Source organism: Chiloscyllium plagiosum, chromosome 23 (genome assembly GCF_004010195.1).
Source record: "Chiloscyllium plagiosum isolate BGI_BamShark_2017 chromosome 23, ASM401019v2, whole genome shotgun sequence".
Lineage (NCBI taxonomy): Eukaryota > Metazoa > Chordata > Chondrichthyes > Orectolobiformes > Hemiscylliidae > Chiloscyllium > Chiloscyllium plagiosum.
Window position 1 is genome coordinate 45,625,382 of NC_057732.1, and position 18,104 is coordinate 45,643,485.

The following is an 18,104-nucleotide window of genomic DNA, read 5'->3' on the forward strand; positions in this document are numbered from 1 at the left end:
CCTCCAGAAAACACTTTCATTTTATTGTTCCCTGATCTTGCACCACCCAGGACAGATTACATAGCTGTGCTGAGAAGACAAAATGTAACACCCCACCCCCTCACCGTTTAGAAGGATGTGTTGCACAGTGGTAATATTATTCAGAGCCCAAGTTCTGGGAATATGGGTTTGAATGGTAGATGGTGAAATTTGAATGCAATAAAAAAATCAGGAGTTAAAAGCCAATTTAATAGTGACCATGTAATGACGGTTGTAAATATGGTTCATTAGTGACCTTCCTTTGAAAAAGGTAAGTCTGCCTTTCTCTGGTCTGACCTACTTGTGACACTAGACCCACTGAAATGTAGTTGACTCTAAATTGCCCTTCGAAATGCTCCAGCAAACCGCTCACTTCAATGGGTAATTAGGCATGGCCTAACCAGTAATGCCCACACCTCATGAATATGGAAACAAAGTAATGCTTGTGGGGCAGACTGAATGGAACAACTCAAATTTTCCAGTGTTCATATAACGGAGATCTTTCCTTCTCCTCATCTTCTGGCAGTGTCTACAGGAGAATGCCTACACCAGATTACTGTAGTTTACTTCAGCCGAATGTATTGTGGGCTTTTGATGCTGGCAGGTTGATGCAAAATGAAGTTACAGTGCAGTGAATACAATCACTTTTCAATGGGATTCAGTCACTGTGTGATGACCTCTGACTGAATCAATTGCTTTTCTGTCTCTCCCCCCACTCCATCTCCTCCCGTTCCCTAACCTAAAGGTGGTTCAGGTTAATAATTGTTGCTGAGGTCAGCTGGATTGAAATCAGCTAGCTTTGCGCAGAACAGGAATATTCCCCTCCAAAATAGCTCAGCATTACCACTGATTGATGCAGTTGTCAATACAGCCACTAGGAGGAGCCTGATCTCAGCTCAGATCCAAAGTAGAATCTCTGCTGAATGCTCAGTTAACCGCTAAGACAAGTCAAAACCTGAACGCTTTGTGCATCCGAATAAAAGCTGACATTATCATAATATGGCATTTTATGAGCCTAATTCTTGTTTATTTATTCTTTCACCTTTGTGTCTAATACTAACGTGCTGTGCCTTTTGGAGTGTTGTTTTTTTTATCACTTGGACATGAAAAAGGCATTGGGTAACAGTATAAAATAGCTGTATTTGTCCAAAAAAAAAGGGAGAGAAATGGGAAAAAAACAGTTAAATACTGAATTAAAACAGGAATGAGGAAACAGAAGTAGCTGGTAGGATTGGCAGTATCTCGTCTACACAACAGAGAGAAGAAACAAAAAGGACGTGGAACAGTGAGGTTTGCTGAACATCAAACAACAATGGACACCACCAACAGTACACAAAGAGAGACGAGTATTAGGAAAAATGGTTTAATATTTGAGACAGAAGCAAAAACTGCATCACACAATAACATACGTTACAAAAATAAGTCCAACTGTTCCACAGTTATGTTCACAATGAAGACAGAGAATCAGGAAAAAACTTGGATTTTAACAGCAAAAAGCAAACCCCTATTTTTTTTAAACTAATACAGTTATCCCACTGTAGGTGAATGAATACTGCTAGTCCTAATACCTTATGTAACTGCACAATACATAATTGAAGAGAAACTTACCCATTTTTTTTGACAAAAATTCTTGACAGTTAAGCATATGCAAAGAAATGAGGAAAGCAAGCCAAAGTTTACTTCTTTTAAAAAGTATTTCTTGTTAATTCTTAAAACGAAATAATCGCCACTTTCTCTGCACCAACCAGAAATTAAACTCAAAGTCAGTCATCACTGGGCCCACACACAGGTAAGGCGCAGAAATATCCATTTTTTAATTTCCAGTATAAAAAAATTCCACTGGTACAAAATGCATAATTACAGTCAAGTCGTAGAAATACGAAAGCCCACATTTTTTTTTGAGTGTGTGTGTGTTATGTTGACTCCTTTCCCCTCAAAAAAAACTTCCATCACATACAGAGGCAAAATGCACCAAAAAAAGAATTACAGCACTCACATGGGCTTGCGGTTCCCCCACTCAGTTTGCATTAACTTTGGCTTTTTTCAAACAAATACTTAAAACTATATATTTTTTCTTTAAATCTTAATCCTAAATGATAATAATAGTCTACAAACACCAGATCTCACATCACAGGAGCACAAACACTTGTCTTTGTGAGACATTTTTCAAAAAATGCAATGAAGCTACAACTTTTTTTTTTCCCTTTTTTTTTACTTAAGATTTTAAACCAAACAGAAACAATGTGTTGGGAGGATGTCTGTTGCGGGTAGGGGATGGGGACGGGCTGAGGGTGATGGTGAGGGAAATGAATTCATGACAGTGTGGGCCAGAAATAAGTCCCCAAGGCAATGGAAGCTGAACTGATTCAAACTGCTCCTAGCCTTCAACGCAGAGAAATATTGGCCCGTTAACAGTTAGTGCTTCATTACATACTGAGTGCATGCACAGAGGAATGACAAATGTTTTTTGCTATGTTTAGAAAGTCATACAAGACAGCTAAGGCTGCTTAATTATTATTAATTAATTATATTTAAAAACAGTTCGAAACATTCCTGCCTTGGGGGTGTTTTTTTTTTAAATTTTTGTCTTTTTTTTTAACTGTTTTATTTTTTTAAATTTCACAACTATAAGAAAAAAGCTTTTGTGAGGTTTGCTTGCACAACTTCTATAAATGGCGAGGTTGGGAAACATGGAGCGCTTTTACAAAGAGAAATAACGAACAATGAACAATCTCAGGCAACAAGACCACAGCTTTAGCAATTTAACAAACTTTTTTTTCTCTCTGGTTTTGATCTGTTATTTTTTTTCCTTTAATTTTTTTCAAACGTGAGAGAATTATTACAAAACACTCAAGTAACAAAATACCCATGTTATCAAATTACTTCTCACAAGTAACACAATTAAGCGCTGGGCAGGAAGTACCTTTGTTTTGCTTTTGGAATTTGGCACTAATTCCACTGATTTAAGTTGCTGTTTTCTTCTTTTCCAAAAGAAAAAAAAAGCCAATCTCACATTTTGCTGAACAAAGAATACGTCAAACTGTTAATCTCACAATGAAAAGAAAGGAACAAAATCGGACGTCAAAACGTTTCACACACAAAGCACAAGATTTTTTTTTTGTCCTGGAATTGTAATAATTCTTCTTATCCCTTTTCACCCGATGAGTTAAGATTTTTTTGGCCACCAAAAAAATCTTTTGCCGAGTGAACCGAAAAATGTGTCGTTTTACGAAACACTTAATTATAGAACCTTAAAAATTGCAATGACACCAAAACTTAACCCACATAGTTACCAACGTGACGAAGTTTACACTTACTGCTTTGTTTTATCTTCTCCAATACATTTAAACAGTATAAAATATAGGTCATTTAATGTGCATTTACCACAGATTGTCTAGGTGTGAATCAGTTCAGCAAAAGGTGACACAAATAGGTAGTCTTTCCCCAAACATGGGTCATCTTTTTTTTAATTATCTTAAACTAGTCTACAAAAAAAGTGGTTTTAATCTTTTCTATATATATCGATGAGAAAGTGAGCCACTTAAATGGCCTTATCAAAACTTTACACTGGCTGAAAAATGTAAAAATTATTACAGAGCTCTTGATAATATCTGACCAGTTTCAGCATCTGATCAGAAGTAGTCTGCTTCATTAAGAAACCAACATTCTGCACACTGGCCACATATTGCTATCGCTTTTCTAAGTGACCAGAGAGAAAGTCAATCCCTGTATAATACTTTCAAGTTTGTTTCATGAAAAAAAAAGAAACATTTCCGCCACAGGTTTTTATTTTTTTTCCCTTCTCTCTCTCATATAATTGTTTTCTTGCTTTACTTTCTGAAAATAATTTTTTTTCTTTTTCAGTCTTAACACGAATGCAGCTACGTTTTTCACATTGATCTCTTTAGAATTCAGAACTACGTGAGGTCACATGCAAAAAATCTCGAAAAGTCAAACTAGGTCAAGGGGTCAAGTAGGAGGACCAAGTATGATGTGAGGTCAGAAAGACATCAGAAACAATGACGGGACGATGAGCTTTTTTTTTTGAATTTTTTTTTGACGTCACAGGGACATGCTAGGCAAACGATGAACTAACGAGCATGAAGATGTCTAGGGGAAAAAAAACAAGGAAGAGTCAAAAATTACACAGAGTCTACGCAGCAGGAACAAAATCATTCTCATGGTTGCAGAAACAATGCAAATCTCAGTCATTAGAATCTATGAGCCATTCACATAAATTTGCATTTTTTTTTAATAACACTGTTAACGAAAAAAAAAGCAACAGCAACAGATAAACACCCAAAAGAATCCATCAACACTTTAAAAAGGAGAAAAGAGATGGATTGGTTTTGGGACAGAAATACAGATTTTTAATTAAACAAGTATACAAACAAGGAAATTAAAGTCACAAGATTAAAATTAAAAAAAAACTTGAATTTGACTAGATAATGGAAGCTATGAGTAATGAGATACCACACAAATAAAGGGTACGAGAAACAGGAGAAGCATGGAAGGTACAAGGTTGTGATTTGTGCGCACACAAGGATAATCTCATTCCCACTTTAGCACATTTTAAGACTATTCACGAGGCAGACTCTAACTATTATAGAGGATGAGTTATCTCAGGTATCCAATAAATTAACTATAGGTATTTAATAAATAACTTCCATCTTTCTGAGGCAGTAAAAATTTGTATAAAAATAGAGCTGCTCTTTTTACAAATAAAATGTACAGGCCTGTGGCTTTCCTACTTTTCATATTCAATTTATTCTTTAGTAAATGTTACCATTTAACCTCTTTTGTTTTACCCCCTTGCCCCCTCCTGAAAAAAAAAGAGCCCCTATATGGTGGTAGAAATAGATCTCAAAAAGGCCTTTGTTTAACCCCAAAACAAACTGTTGTGATCTGATCACAGAAAGCTGATTATGTAAAACATGATCATGTCCTATGAGATAAATTCTCTTTGAAAGTGAAAAAGAGAGAGAGAGAGTGAGAAATAAAACTAAAATAAAGGACTATGTTAGTTCACTTGGCATCACTTTCAGACTAGGCCACCACATTATAACCCGTAAACTGCTGGGGCCTTTCTAATCTATGTTAACTGGGTCTGTTAAGCTTAATAAAGCACCTGGTGCCCCATAATCACATGGGCCTGTTTGGCACCAGTGGCTTCTGAGTTAAATTGCACATTTCGGTTATTTTTAAAAATATTTTAAGACATTTTTTTTGCAAAATTCGATTTTTGTTTTACGGAACAAAGCAAAAAATTAAATACTGTTAATACAATAAGGTCTAAGATACTAAACGTAACGGGAATGGGAAGAAAACAGGTGGTGTGGGGGTAGTGGGGAGGGCTGGGAGGGGAAATGGAAGTGTAATGTTAAATACTGTCTCTTGATGAATGCTGGCAATGATCCTCCTCAGCCACGGCTGGTTCATGGGACTTACCCTAACAAAGCTAAAGTAACAGCATTAACCTCCCATACTAGACTCAGTACGGCTTGCTGTCATTCTTGGATCGTTTCAGCTGAACTTTTAAACGCTTCATTCCGATCTGAAAACCATTCATAGCCTGGATGGCAGCCTGTGCAGAAACTGGATTGTCGTAGCTTACAAAACCTGGGAGGAGGAGGGGGGAAAAGAAAAGGAAAAACAAACCCTTAAACAACAGGGCATTTAAAAAGAGGATTGATATGTAATTTCCTAAGTATCTTATCTCAGGAACATGCCCAAACTGTTTGCTACTTTGAAGGAATGTTGACCAGCTGTGTCCAGCTCTGTTCAAGTGCTTTCTTGACAGAATCACACTATCGCCTATCTTCAACTGCTCCCATCCTACACTCCCACGATGGAGACGGTACCATCTTGCATGGTACCATGCCAAACGGAAGATAGCATGCTCTTCATTGGCTGATGGAATGGCTGTCAACTGTCAGCTGACCATTTCCCCAACTCCAACACTTAACACTTCAGCTTAAAAATGGCATCTAGGGGCAATGCGGTGTCCTCTCAGTTTGGCACGAACAAAATCTCAACTTAGAGAGGGCAACATGATATTGACCCATAGTTGACATAAAGAGGGCAACTTGGACACTCTGTTATCTTGGCCAAAGTGGCCATTGTGCAGGAGTGATCCGAGAGAATGCTAAGAAGGGAGGCTATTTGACCTTTTTTTTTTATTTGTCATGGGATACTGCTGTCACTGGGTAGGCTAACATTTATTTATTCACTTTTAACTTCCCAGAGGTCAGAGCAATTAAGAGTTAACCACACTAGTGTTGGTGTGGAGTCATACAAACCACATCAGGTAAAGATGGCAGATTTCCTTCCAGCATTACAGCCAGCTGGGTTTTTATAACAATCACCATTGATTAAGGGGCACAGTGGCTCAGTGGTGAGCACTGCAGCCTCACAGTGCCAGGGACCCAGGTTTAATTCCAACCTCGGACGACTGTCTGTGTGGGTTTGCACATTGGATTGTGGGAGGAAACCCACACAGACAAAGATGTGCAGGTCAGGTGGACTGGCCATACTAAATTGCCCATAATGTTAGGTACATCAGTCAGAGGGAGATGGGTCTGGGTGGGTTGCACTTCGGAGGGTCGGTGTGGACCTGTTGGGCCGAATGGCCTGTTTCCAGACTGTAGGGAATCTAACCTAATCTAATAAATAATTAAGCTAGCTGTTTATTACACATTTTTATTGAATTCAAATTTCGCCATGTTCCAGACCTTTAGCCTGGTGTTATGCAGTTCTCCTCCAGTGACATTACCATGACGCCATCACTCCCTGCAGTGGAGTTACAGCTAAGTTTGGCTGCTGGCACATGATGAGGAGCATGAGCTGATTTTCTCTGTCTAACAGAGGGAAGCTCAGGCCTTGGCAGAATGTCTACCACTGTCTGGGTAAGACCAGAACTGAGGACACAGCAGGATTCCAAAGTATAGCCTATCAATTCGTTTAATATAGTAAATGGAGAAAGGTGTGGGCCGGTTATGTGAATCTATTAATTGCATGAGAACTACTCTTATAGAAACTTAGTACAGTACACACAAGCTGCACTGTAATGGTGCCTGCTTGAGGGAGGAAGCTGGAGAGCGCTGCTAGTAGTGACTGAGAGAACTACCACTTAGTGGCTGAACATAAACACATTGGAGTCTGGTGCTGGAAAAGCACAGCAGTTAGGCAGCATCCGAGGGGCAGGAGAATCGATGTTTCGGGCAAAAGCCCTTCATCAGAAATCCTTGATGAATGGCTTTTGTCCGAAACGTCGATTCTCCTGCTCCTCAGATGCTGCCTGACCTGCAGTGCTTTTCCAGCACCACACTCTCGACTCTAATCTCCAGCATCTGCAGTACTCACTTTCGCCAAGTTGATAAACACATTGGAACATGATTCACCAAGTTCAAACAGACATTTTTTTTTAAGAAACGCCATTAAAGGGCAAATTTCTCTTGACATGTTTGTTTATTGCATGAGAATGCCGGATGCTTGGGCACTGGATAACAGGGAGTTTACTGAACTGCCTTCTCCGTTTTCAATGGAACCATGAGAGGACGTGACTCCGTTTTATTTTGAGATCCATTTTTATGAGCCATCACAGTTTGCGTGCACATGATCAGAACATCAGATATCAGCCCAGTCTCTGCTTTTGGGATTACATGAAATCCATTCACACATTCTTACCAAAACACTTGCTAAGATTGGTCTGTTTATCAATGAAGACTTTAGCAGACACAACGTTTCCAAATGGCATAAACATCTGTAGGATGTCCTGATCGCCAAACTCTTGGGGAAGGTGGTAAATAAACAGATTCGCACCTTCTGGCCCTGAGGATGAGATTTAACAAAATGAGTCACAGACAGAAGATTATAGAAGTCCTCCACACATTTAAGTTGACATATGTGCTTCACTTTTAATTCTGAGGCTAGAATATCTTTAGTTCAGTCAAAACATGAGGGCTCCGCAAATATAATCCAGACTCCACACTACCCTGACAAGATACGTGGTTACCTCCTAGTCATGTCTTCATAAACTGGGAAGGTTCTTCTGCTCCTAATCTTTAAGACTGAGTGTAAGGAGGCAGGGGTTTTGTGGGAGAAACAGCTTGACCCCTTGTGGCAACAGATGACCCCTGGAAAACCCCATCCCTTTGCGGGACTAAATAAATTGACTAGTGAAATACATATTATGTATTATTAAACTACTGTGCTCAATACCTTAGCACAGGTCCTGTATGACAGGCAAGGTAGAACGCAGCTCAGAAGAGGATACATTCTTATGAACAGCACTGACACCTGTCAAAACATATCAGTGAAGTATTGACCAGACCCTGGTTGAAGAGTCATACAGATGGAAACAGGCACTTCGGTCCAATCAGTCCATGCTGACCATACTCCCAAACTAAACTAGTCCTACTTTCCCAGTAGATAGGCCTATATCCCTCCAAACCTTTCCTATTCATGAACACCCTCGGGAAAAGACCCTGGTCATTCACTTTATCCATGCCCCTCATGATTTTAAAAACCTCAATAAGGTCACCCCTCAACGTCCTATTCTCCAGTGAAAAAATGTCCCAGTCTATTTTTATGTCTCAAGCCCTCCATTCCCAGCAACATCCTGGTAAATCTTTTCTGGTTGGAGAGCTAGTGGGAGATCTGAGTCAGCTCTCATAGGGAAAGCCCCCTGCATCCAGTCCGGGGGTAGGGGTGGTGATGGTGATGGTACTGCTTGATCCTAGGGATGGAAATCCCATTCATGGAGAGTCAGTGGGCAGTCATTCACTAATGAATAATCTGAAGGACAGCGCCACTATGGAAGCTGTAGCTGATGCCACCCAGAGTTTGCTGGATCCCAGGCCACAGGAACCTAACGGAAGGAGCAGGTGGGCACATACTGTTTGGGCTCTCTGAACAGACCCTTCCTCCTGGTGCCAGCTCTCTGGATCAGGCATTGAAAGCCTTTGAACAAGAGCACCCATCACTCCAAATCTAACAATGAGACACGTATGGCCATTAAGGACCACAACTGGCAGTGAGCGAGGAAAAGTCATCAGAAGTCTTCCCATCCTTGACTTAATCAGGACGGAGCTGAGAAGATTCCACCTCTCATTAATGAGTTACCATTTCTTCAGGGCATGGGATAGGGGATTCATTTAAGGCTAAACACAAACATTCCAAGCAGTAGCCAGGTATGTTAGACTGTCAGGTAATAATTCATGCAACTGAATTATTGGTTTTAATTAGGTGACAAATTTGGCTGACCCAAGTGCACAAGGCAATAACATCTCCCACACATTGATTAAAGTGCCTCAGCACTTAGCCAGCACACACAACCCATTTATTTCTAGGACACTCGAGATTAATAAAGTGTGTGTGTGTGTTTGTGTGTTGGATGTTAGAGATGTTTATTAAAGGGGTAATGAGGTCGCACTTGTTTTAAAGTGGCGATGAAAACAAGAAAATAGGAGACACTTTTATAACAAAAAAGAGACCTAGATAAATTGGCATTGTATATTATTGATAATCTTCACAATCAAATGCCAAGAATAATGATTTAATGTTAATAACATTAATTAACAATAGCTATTCTTAAATTTATATTAATTTGTTTCATGGACAATCTAATACCAATGGTTTCTTTATCAATTCAGTATCACAATTATCATCACTCATTATCAAACCATCAATAGCACTTTCCACTGCTTTAAACCCAGTTGTATTCTCCTTTATTCCAGCTAGCTGTATGCTTTGTGATGGTGACGAGGAGACTTTGATTCAACAACAGACTCAGGGCTCTCACCCAAATGGTTGTTCACTCTATCACAGGCAGAGGTCTAGAGCAGCCATTCTCACTGGGGGCCATATCGCCCCCTAAGGGGCCCTGGCACACTTGAAGGGGACACAGACTGAAAACAGTGAAAAGGGGGGCTATGGGGGCTCTGGTAACTGAACTGATGAAATACCCAAGCAACAACCTTCACTGGAGTCAATAATTTCCCTCCTATTTATAATATTTTTCCAACACACCATTTGAATTCAACACACCTGGTAAGTTAATTGCTGAGGCTCCTCCCACACAGCTTCACTTCAGAGTCAGTCATGAATCAGACTGCACTGGGTCAATGTATTCAATCAAGGTTCTCGCATCCATTATCTCCCTGCTTCATTATCTGAAGATCAGCGCGTCTATCTGTTTGTGTTGTATCCTGTTTGAAAGGGGGGCTCTGGAACCTGAGTTGAGCTCCAAATGGGGCCGTGGCCAAAATATGCTTGAGAATCACTGGTCTGGAGGACAAAGCTGCCCATCAACACAAAAGTTGTTTACTAATAGTTGGAGCCACAGGAAGACTAGACTGGGGTAAGATACAATGTTAACTTCGCACAGTTGGTTTGTTTGAAGCGAAGACATTTTGGTAGGGAAGTTGAACAGGAAGCTGTAACTTTTGTTTTGTTCATTCACAGGATGAGGGGATCACTGGCGAGGCCACTATTTATTGCTCAGAGGACGGTTCAGTGTCAACCACATGGCTGTGGGCCTGGAGTCACATGTAGGCCAGACGAGGTAAGGACAGCAGTTTCCATTCCTGAAGGACATGTGTGAACTAGATGGGTTTTTTCCAACAATCAACAATGAATTCATGGTCAACTTTAGCTCCAAATTCAATTTTTGTTTTACTGAATTCAAATTCCACCCATCTGTCATGGCAGGATTCAAAACACCACAAGGGTCTCTGGATTAATAGTCTAGAGATAATGCCATTAGGCCATCATCTCTCCCATCTGACTGTGCTATAATTGAGCTTTGAATGAAATGCCAAGTGCAGAAGGAGTTCTACATCCCTTAATCTGAAAACCACAACAGACAATCTCCAAATAAAAGCTTGCTTCCTTCTGCTCGAATGTTCATACTTCTTTCAATTGTCAGATGCTCTACTCCATCCTTGTGGAATGCCTTCACATTGATTTTCTGCTAAACTCTCTTTGAACCCAGCAGTCTTTCCTCAGAGGATGAGGAGAATCTCAATTTGTCAGGGTCTCTCTCTCTCTCTCTCTCTGCACTCTTATGGTGCTCACTACCACCTTTGGAATTGGAATTCTTATTGGAAATTACTACTAACCTGATCACTTTGTATGGTCCGATCTGCCTGTACAGCACACAAAACAACACTTTTCACTGTATCTCGGTACATGTGACAACAATAAATCAACCAATCCGTGTGACCCATTCCCAGGGAAAAATATAATTATTGCATTGAAATTGCCCCACATCCTTGGTCAAGAGGTAATTGCCCCTCCCAGATCCCACCCACCCGTTCATCCTTTACAAGGAACACAGGGACATTTGGACACCATTTAGCCCCTTGAGCTTATCCTGCCATTCAATTAATCATCGTTGATCTCTGCTTTGCTACCTTTGATCCGTATCTCTTAATATCTTTATTTATACACAAATTCAAATCACAGATTTAAAATTAACATTTGATCTATTATGAATTTCCATTTGCAGAAGAGAGTTCCAAACTTTATGATCCTTTATGTGAAGGCATGTTTCCTAATTTTAATCTTTGGGCTATTCCCCTAATCCTAGGTTCACCAACCAGCAGAAATAAGTCCTCCCTATCCATCCAGTATGGTCCCCTTAAATATCCTGAAAACTTTGCTCAAATCTCCAATGAACCTTCTGAATTCTACAGCATCACACCCTATTTTCTGTGGTCACTCTTCCAAATCTAACAAGGAGTCCCAGCATCGTTCCAGTAAACACACACGACACTCCCTCCAAGGTGACGTGGTGTACAGGACTACTCTGTGACTCAGTTTAGGGTCCAACTGGGGCTTTAAGTAGCTCAAGTGTGAGCATAAGCCCAGTGTACTCTGCCTCCCTGGATATAAACACCTGAGTTCCATTAGCCTTTTTTAAAAAAATTATTTGCTGTACCTGTCCATGACATTCATGATCTATGTACCTGGGTTCCCAATTTTCTTTGCACTTCCACTGCTCCTAGGTTTGTTTCATCTAGAAAATAGCCTGCTCTACCCCCTCTCTTGAGCTTCTAAGTGCTTAACGTCATATTTATCTGCACTGAAACCCATTTGTCTACAGTTGTGCCCATTGACGGAGTCAGCGGGGGAGGTTTTCCCCACATATTTACTGGGACCTCCTCTCTATCGAGTGACTCTGCTATCTGGAACTCTCTCCTCAAAACCTCTCCACCTTACTACGCTGTCCCTTTCCTGTTTATAAAGGCCTTAGACAAACCATTCTCTGCCGCTGTGCCGTTACTCCCTACCTGTGCCTCCAGCTTGCTGACCAGTGTTGGGTTCTGCTCTGCAAAGTGCTGTGAGCCATCTTTCTGTACGTGAGAGGAGCACAACAGAAATCTATGCAGCCTTTGAATACTAAAACCTACCATTAATACCAACATTTCTGTTCACTAGTAACTTGACACCAATAGCTTTATGTACCATTTGATACCAAAAAACATTTATTACCAACTTAACATCAGTAACATTAATTATTAATGCAATACAAATACCCCTCAGAAAATACCAATAACTTTAATTGACAATTTAACACTTGCATTGTTTACAATGAACCACCTACTGTACTCATCAATATTGCTCAGTAGCAATTTAACAGAAATAGCTTCTGTTTCAATGTTGTTACAAATTTGATGTTCATAACTAAGATGTTTCAATACAGATTCAAAGTCAGCCACATTCAGGGCCAATTTATCAATACTAGTTGCAATGTACTGCACTCCATTGCAAACTGTGTTCATTACCAATTGGCACCTATAACCAGCAGGTTCTGTAAATTTCTGAGAAAAATCATTGGTGAGCTGTGTAATTGAGCTAAACCCAGGCAGTGCTCAATTCCAATTGGGTAGGGGTTCTGAATCTTAATGTTATGAAGGCACAAGTCCACCATTCTTAAAAGTGGATGGAATAGCCAATCTGGAGCTGAGTAACTTATGACAGCTTAATACGCCCATAAAATGCTTGTACAAATGGGGACCTTGAGTGTTGATTCACTTGGTGACGCACTATTTAAATAGATGAAAATCTAGCTCATGTGCATATATTCATGACCAAATTAAACACCAACACGTTTCATTATCAAGTTAGAACCATAGAGTGTTATCAGCAATCTATTTATTATAACCCATTTGCAGTTTAGATTTTAAACTTCTAATTGTCAATTTAACATGGAAAAGTTTGATTCCCAGTTTGACACTGCTAAATTTCATTGTCAATTTCATGGAACGGTGATGGGAATTTAGACATCGATAGCAGAGGTGGAGGGGAGGGAAGATAGGTGGGGTAACACCTTACATACAGCCAATGAGATTTTGTTTCTAAGTGAGTGAATGAGATGGGGAGCCTGACTGAACATAAAACAATCATCAAGCCTCTGCAAGTTTTCTGGTCTCCCGGTTTTGAATTGTGTTCCCATTATTTTTACCATATTAACATCGATGTGCTTCACTCTATAATAACGTTAGGCCAATACCAATGTTAGCAGACTTTGCCCAAAAAGAAAATGATTCTTGCTACCTGATTTGGAGATGCCGGTGTTGGACTGGGGTGTACAAAGTTAAAAATCACACAACACCAGGTTATAGTCCAACAGGTTTAATTGGAAGCACTAGCTTTTGGAGCGCTGCTCCTTCATCAGGTGGTGATGAAGGAGCAGTGCTCTGAAAGCTAGTGCTTCCAATTAAACCTGTTGGATTATAACCTGGTGTTGTGTGAATATTAATTCTTGCTACATGACTTCAGATTGTTATCCAGCATTGGCTATGTTGCTAAGGCAACTCCACTAACTAATGGACCATTTGCCTTGTCTTATTCATACAAGTGGTGGACCCACTGGGGCTCAATGGTATCTAACAGGCAATGAAACTTCAAACTAGTAGTTTATAGAACCAGAGACTGAAACAGCACAGGAGGAGGCCATTCAGCCCATCTGTGTATTGGGTCTTTGAAGGAGTAATCCAATTTTAGTCCCACTCCCCTGCATTTTCTCTATACCCTAGAAAATGTTTCCTCTACAAACACTGACCTAATACATTTGGTCTTCAAAGCACCTCAATATCTTGGAATAAGTCTTGGTTTTGTTACTGACAGAAGGTACAAACCCTGAAATCTGAGTGCTAATTGACAAACATGATGAAGTGTCGGAGGGGCTGAGGGAACAAGCACTCACCCTCCTTCTGACTGCCTGCAGCATTCTGCTGCTGAAGCAGACTCTGACTGTACAGTGTGGGCAATGCCGCTGCTGCATACTGCTGGATTCCTGAGTAGGCTTGAGTCAGTGCGTCCATGGTGCCACCTGATCCATTCGTCAAGCCCGTAGCTCCGAGTCCGCCATTAAGCGCCGCCATACCTGAGAGCATTTGAGCAACTTTACATCAAACCAACAATAAAAAGAAAAAAGTGCACTCATTCAATAGTTCCTTACACAAAGGGCGATCCTCTCACATTCCCAAATAAGATATTCGCTGTTCAACTCATGCAACATGCAGGCAACATGCAACTGGGCTGGGATTCTCATTGAGAAACAAATAATACTCATTTATACTGAATCTATTAAACTGTCAAACAGATACAAACCCAAAACAACACACTTTTAATAGTGAGGAGCTAAAGGCCATGAAGAAACATTCCCTCCTGTTTGAATCTTTGCGTTCTGTCAGCTGATCATCCGAATTTAATCTACAGAGCTGCTAGAGTGGAGTCAGAGTCAAAGTGGAATTCCTTCAACTGAAATGACTTCACAGTAGTGATCTGGGAGCTAAGCGGAGAGGCCTAGAACTCCAGTATGACAAAGATTTTATGGAAGCAAACAGGTATTTAATGTCTATTCTCATCTTACAGCTTTCCTTTCCCACCAGGCAGGATCATTTCCACGCTGATTGAGACGGCCTACTATCTAGGCCTTCACCAGTACCCAACTCCTCTTTAGGTTGCTATGTGTTGGATATTCTATTGGGCACGGCTAATACCCTGTCCACTGCCCATCTGACCTTTTACAGGGAAGGGCTTAGTTTCCACTTGCCATCTTTCCCTGTCAGTAAGTTTAAGTTTTGAATTTGAGTGTGCAGTTATGTGTCTACTTTGAGCTGTTCCATAAAATGTACCTAAATAGGAGCAGGAAAATGCCATGCGGCCTACTCCAACGTTCAATAAAACTGCGGCTGACTGAACTGTGACCTTCACTCCATTCTCCTGCATTCCCTCACGTAATCCTAGACACTCTTTTTGACCAAAAACCTGTCTAACTCAGCCTTTCCCTAGAACTAGACACTGTCTCACACTATGAGGTTGGCTGTATAAAAGCTAGATGAGGGTTGTGAATCTTCAAGATTTCTCACACCCGAGAATTGTGGAAGTTGAGTCATTGAATATAGTCAAGGCTGAGATAGGCAGATGCTTGAGCTATTCAGGAGTCAAAGATTATGGGAACAGGCAGAAAAGTAGAGTTAGGCTGTAGTCCGATCAGACATGATCTTATTGAATGGCAGTAATTAGTCTCCCCCTGATCCTATCTGGTTGTCTACCCTTGTGAAAGAATCCAGGACCAGGAGACACAGTCACAGAAGATGGGTTTACTCGTTTCAGACTGAGATGAGGAGGAATTTCTTTCCTGAGGTTAGTGAATCTATGGAATTTTTAAACAGAGGCTGGGTCATTAAGCATACTCAACGCTGATTTAGAAAGATTTTAAATTAGAAATGGAGTTATGGGGAAAAGGCAGGAGAGAGGAGTTGAGGATCACGTCAGCCATGATCTCATTGATGGGCAGAGCAGACTTGATGGGCTGAATGGCCTCCTTCCACTCCTTTATCATAGGGTCTTAATTTCTTGAACTGGCAACAGTTCCCAATGACAGAGAGGTAGACGTAATTTGTAGAACAAATGAAATTAAGACACCAGATTAGATTTAAAGAAATAACGTTACATATTATTCTCTAAGGATGAGAATTTTTGCAAACACTGCGGTGATTTTCTGAAATGGATCCATGTGACCAGCAGGTGGGCACAGTGCACCATACAAAACCACACAGTCTCCTTTTCCCTGTGCGCCCCTTTCCCCAAGACATTGCCCCCCCACCTTTCAATCCCCACCACCCAGTGTAGTACTGTACCTGCCAGTGCATTAATGTTATTTAAACCAACAGTAGCTCCGGCCAGCCCCTGGAGCGTTCCCAGGGAGGTCAAGGAATTCATGGCAGCACCTGCACCGGAATTTGTCGTTCCTGCTACTGGAGGTGTGGAAGATGCACATGAGAAAGAAGAACAGAAAACATTACGACTGAATTTAGAGAGGGAAAAACAAATAAACAAAGAAACAAACAAACAAGTAGTTCTCTCCCTGTCCCCAGGATGGTCAAAGATCAGTCTGTTGCAAGAGCTGCAACAAGGTAAGCGGGTAAGGCAAAGTGCCTTTGGTATGTGGCACATTCATTTTCGATGCCAATTGGCAAATCTACGGGCAAACAAGATGACGATGGAGTAGGGGGTCCACTTCCTCTGTCGGATTTCTCATTGTCTCTCCCTCCCTCTTTCCAAGTCAAGGCTTCTCCCGAAAAATGACAACGTGAAGTATCATTGGAGACTGTGCCTTCATCACAACAACAACTTGCATCTACGTGTCACCCTGAACCTGGCTGAATGTCCCAAGTGCCTCATGGGAATGTTAAGTCAAACAGAAAAAGACCCTAAGCGACATATTAAGAAGACAGTGACAAAAAATATTTCAAAGTGGGAGAGGCAGGAGACAGAGATAGAGAGATAGAGAGGTTTAGAGAGGGAATTCCAGAGCTAGGGAAATCGGGATTCACAATCACTTGATTACTACTAACCAAGCCAGACAAATAACCATTCACCCACCCTGTATAGTGTTCTCTCTCCCCTCCTTCTTAACCTCCACTTTACCCCAGATATTACCCTACAGCATTGAAATTGATTAAAATTAATCAATACAAGTAAGTTTCTCAAGCTATCACTGGTAGCTTTCAGGTAAATAGGTTGAGAGATCACTGGTCAAATAGACCGGGGCATTTGAATCAAGACTCTACACTCTGTCCTTTGTTAACTGGTCAGTAGAATTTCTCACATCACCACGTAGAGTGGATACAGAAGATGTAAACTTATCATGCTGCAGATTGAGCATTTTGACAGTGGTCATCTCCAGGGGCAGGAGGCTGGAATTATACTGTGATACATTTACACTGGTAATCTCCATTATAAATGCACGGGACCTTATCATGTTAAAAATTCAGACAAGCAACATGTGCAATGCTCAGATTGACTAAAATAGGTTTACAATCTTAGCATTGCACATGTGGAGGTCAAGTATAATCTTCAGGTTAAGGAGCTTAGAGGGAGGGCCAAGTGTGGAGAACAATTTTAAGATCAGACAATCTGTCCCCATGTCCATTAGAAATCCTACAGCTCACACTTACAAATGAAATGGTCAATGTAAACAAGTCACACAGTGGTTAAATTGTCCTGCCAGTGCCAGTGTGACTTGTTTAGACTGCCAGCTCCCATTATGAATGCCAACCCTGAAATTTATAAGGGAAGTGGTATTACAGACTCACAATGTTTAACATGTGATAGATATGTACAGTCACAAATATCAAAAAATAATTTATAAAATACATACCAGGCATCGACTGCTGATTGCTGTTTCCCCATTGCACTGCGGGAACAAATGTAAAAACACTCACACACATGCGCTGACTACCTTACCTTCTTTATTAATTTACACTTCTTTTCTATATAACAGCATACTTAGTTTGTCAGATTACTGACCCTGTGCACCATTATCAGGTTATCAGTTCTCAAACTGCCCCTGCTCAACTACCTCATGAGATGCATCTGATGTGTTCCAGCCACACTGCTCTGCTTCCACATTCAGCTATCTCCTGTTTGTGTTACTCAGTTTAACTTCCTCTCCTGTTTTTGAAACCGTTACACCTCATGGGCAGCCAAACCATACTGCTCATGTCTGAGACACCGCCTTCCTGTACTCCACACAATATTCCAGGAACCTGGAGCAGCCCAACATTGAT

The 18,104-nt window shown here is 40.7% G+C and overlaps 1 protein-coding gene across 22 annotated transcripts in view; it reads right to left on the reverse strand.

Moving 5' to 3' along the window:
- Positions 1 to 1,788: 1,788 nt before the first annotated feature.
- Positions 1,789 to 18,104, reverse strand: part of celf2 (cugbp, Elav-like family member 2) — an 874,451-nt gene continuing 858,135 nt past the window's right edge. For 9 of the 22 annotated variants that reach the window (XM_043714095.1, XM_043714096.1, XM_043714084.1 and 6 more), the window contains 7 exons: positions 17,696 to 17,731; positions 16,173 to 16,289; positions 14,231 to 14,428; positions 12,312 to 12,374; positions 7,705 to 7,848; positions 5,467 to 5,637; positions 1,789 to 4,128 (listed from right to left, as the gene is read on the reverse strand). In XM_043714095.1, the coding sequence (XP_043570030.1) occupies positions 5,510 to 5,637; positions 7,705 to 7,848; positions 12,312 to 12,374; positions 14,231 to 14,428; positions 16,173 to 16,289; positions 17,696 to 17,731 (686 nt within the window). In that variant the 3' untranslated portion in view covers positions 1,789 to 4,128; positions 5,467 to 5,509. The remainder of the gene's footprint in view (positions 4,129 to 5,466; positions 5,638 to 7,704; positions 7,849 to 12,311; positions 12,375 to 14,230; positions 14,429 to 16,172; positions 16,290 to 17,695; positions 17,732 to 18,104) is intronic. The other 13 variants (XM_043714089.1, XM_043714100.1, XM_043714106.1 and 10 more) reach the window with 10 other exon arrangements.